This window comes from Cyprinodon variegatus, unplaced genomic scaffold (genome assembly GCF_000732505.1).
Source record: "Cyprinodon variegatus isolate N-32 unplaced genomic scaffold, C_variegatus-1.0 Scaffold133, whole genome shotgun sequence".
Classification (NCBI taxonomy): domain Eukaryota; kingdom Metazoa; phylum Chordata; class Actinopteri; order Cyprinodontiformes; family Cyprinodontidae; genus Cyprinodon; species Cyprinodon variegatus.
In genome coordinates, this window is record NW_015150586.1 from 531,428 (window position 1) to 533,460 (window position 2,033).

At 45.6% G+C, this 2,033-nt stretch overlaps 1 protein-coding gene across 1 annotated transcript in view; it reads right to left on the bottom strand.

Annotated features, from left to right (window-relative positions):
* kiaa1109 (KIAA1109 ortholog) overlaps positions 1-2,033 on the bottom strand; it is a 91,287-nt gene that overhangs the window by 42,954 nt on the left and 46,300 nt on the right. The window contains exon 44 of the mRNA XM_015376323.1: positions 725-956. Coding sequence (XP_015231809.1) covers positions 725-956 — 232 coding nt within the window. The remainder of the gene's footprint in view (positions 1-724; positions 957-2,033) is intronic.

Sequence of the window (2,033 nt, forward strand, 5' to 3'; positions counted from 1 at the left end):
AACACCTAAATAAACAGAATGATGAAAAAAGGACCCATGTTTCATCATTCTGCTTCATTCTATCTCTATACTCCCACTAGGCAGAATCTGTTAGTTCAATCTCTAACGTTCTGCTCTCTCTGCTTTTTCTCATAGTAGCTTCATCTGGTCTGTTCCTGTTTGGCTGTGACTCCATCCTGGAGAGAAATACCAGCTGTGCTGCTGCCATTAACACCTTTTTTTATAGATATTGGAGATCTGCCTGTTTTTCAGTGTAGCCCTGTTTCTCTCCTATTGCTATAGGCTTACCTTTAACTGTGAATAACTGGGTTTGAACGTGTTGTGAACTGGCTGTGCATAAATAACCTGCTTTGAATCGATAACATCATGGTGGACTGAGTGTCTTTGCTGTAAGTTGTTTATTTCATCATGAGGGTTTTAATTTGGGAACCTTTAATTTTTTTTCAAATGTAAAGATGAGGACATCTGAAGCTCGATCCTAGTAAAAACAGTCGAACTGTTCCTAAACTCTGGGTTAGAGATGTAGCTAAAGCTGGTTTCTAAGCGTTAACTCAGTTGAGTGTTGTAATAATTTATAACTCATCTTATTATTGGATATCTGAGGATAGTTTATCTTCTTTCAGTGACTACATTCTGAGCTCCACATTCAACAAGGATGGTGTCAAAACATTTCCTTTTTCCAGAGCCTTCCTGAGCAGAATGGACGTCTCATGCTTCCTCCTACCTGTGCGGGTGAGGGAGCTGCTCTTGGCCGCCGCGGCCGCAGACGCGTCGTTCCTCTGAGGCGTGCCCTCCAGCAGGTTGTGCAGACTCCGGAAGCTGCCGGTCAGGTTGCTGAGGAGGCTCTCTTTACGTGGGCTGTCCTTGGCCGGCAGGCCGGCGCGGCTCACGTGGGCCGGCGAGTCGGCCGCCGTGTCGCCGCTGGTGTAGCTCAGTGACTGGTAGGGATGGGAGCCCTGGGTTTGACAAATGTGCACAAGGGTGAGAGGAGGTTATGTTCCCGGCGGCTGATTTCTCACGGGCCGCTGTGGAGGTGGGGGTAGGGGGGTTCGTTTAGATGACAAGCAAGACAGATTGTGTCTGGAAAATGATGTGAAAAGGCTGCATTCAAAGTGGAGGTAATTCTTTCTAGATGAAGGAGCCGAGCCCGGCCCAGACTGAGAGCGAAGAGAGTTTAACAGATGGCGTCGCCTCGTCAGGCTGACTGATATCAGAGCTGCTGCCTGGATCTATCAAATGTCAGAAGCTTTTAGCTAAATGCCGACAGTATCTTCCCAAAACAGAAAACCAGCTGAAGAAACTCAGAGAGATGAAGTCCTTAAACTTTCAGGATTTTTTTCACTTCAAACCAGAACACACCAAATTCTATTTTGCAGGCGATCCATCAGAAAATCGTGTTGGACGAGGTGGAGGCATTTAGCGTTCATTCACATTTTCTGCAGGGGGCAGTGTAGCTCCGACTGAGACAGAGCCCAGGTTTATTTTATTCGGACTGTGCAGCAATTCACCAGCAATTTCATGGGTCTGACAGGAAGAGAGACGCCGTTACAAAGTAAAAAAACATCCGCTTTGGGGGAAAATACAAAATAAAATCTCTTAATCTAACGGGGAAAGAGTCAGTTTGGAGTCGCACATCACATACATAGTTCCAAAAAAATAAAAAAAATAATCCACTGGACTTTGTTTCCAAGTTTGAAGACGTTTCTCTTCCATCCAGGAAGTTTTTTTCAATTCAAAATGTCAGAAATAGTGTTGAGTTCCAGGCTTTAAAGAGTGGACCAAATCAAAGCCTTGCTTTGGTTTAGAAAACATGCAAATTGAAACAGATGAACGGGTCGACCCTTTGGAATGGGTTCTTTCTTAGCCTGCAATAGCCCATACCTGTCTATAGCCCCATTTACACTACCCTTGAAAAACCGATCCAGGCCCAGACCAATCCGAGCTTGGATCGGTAACCAGGCCAAGCTCAGTTTTGACGACCGTTCACACGTCACACTTATCTCGGTTATCTCGACTCCTCGCCTCCTAGTGAC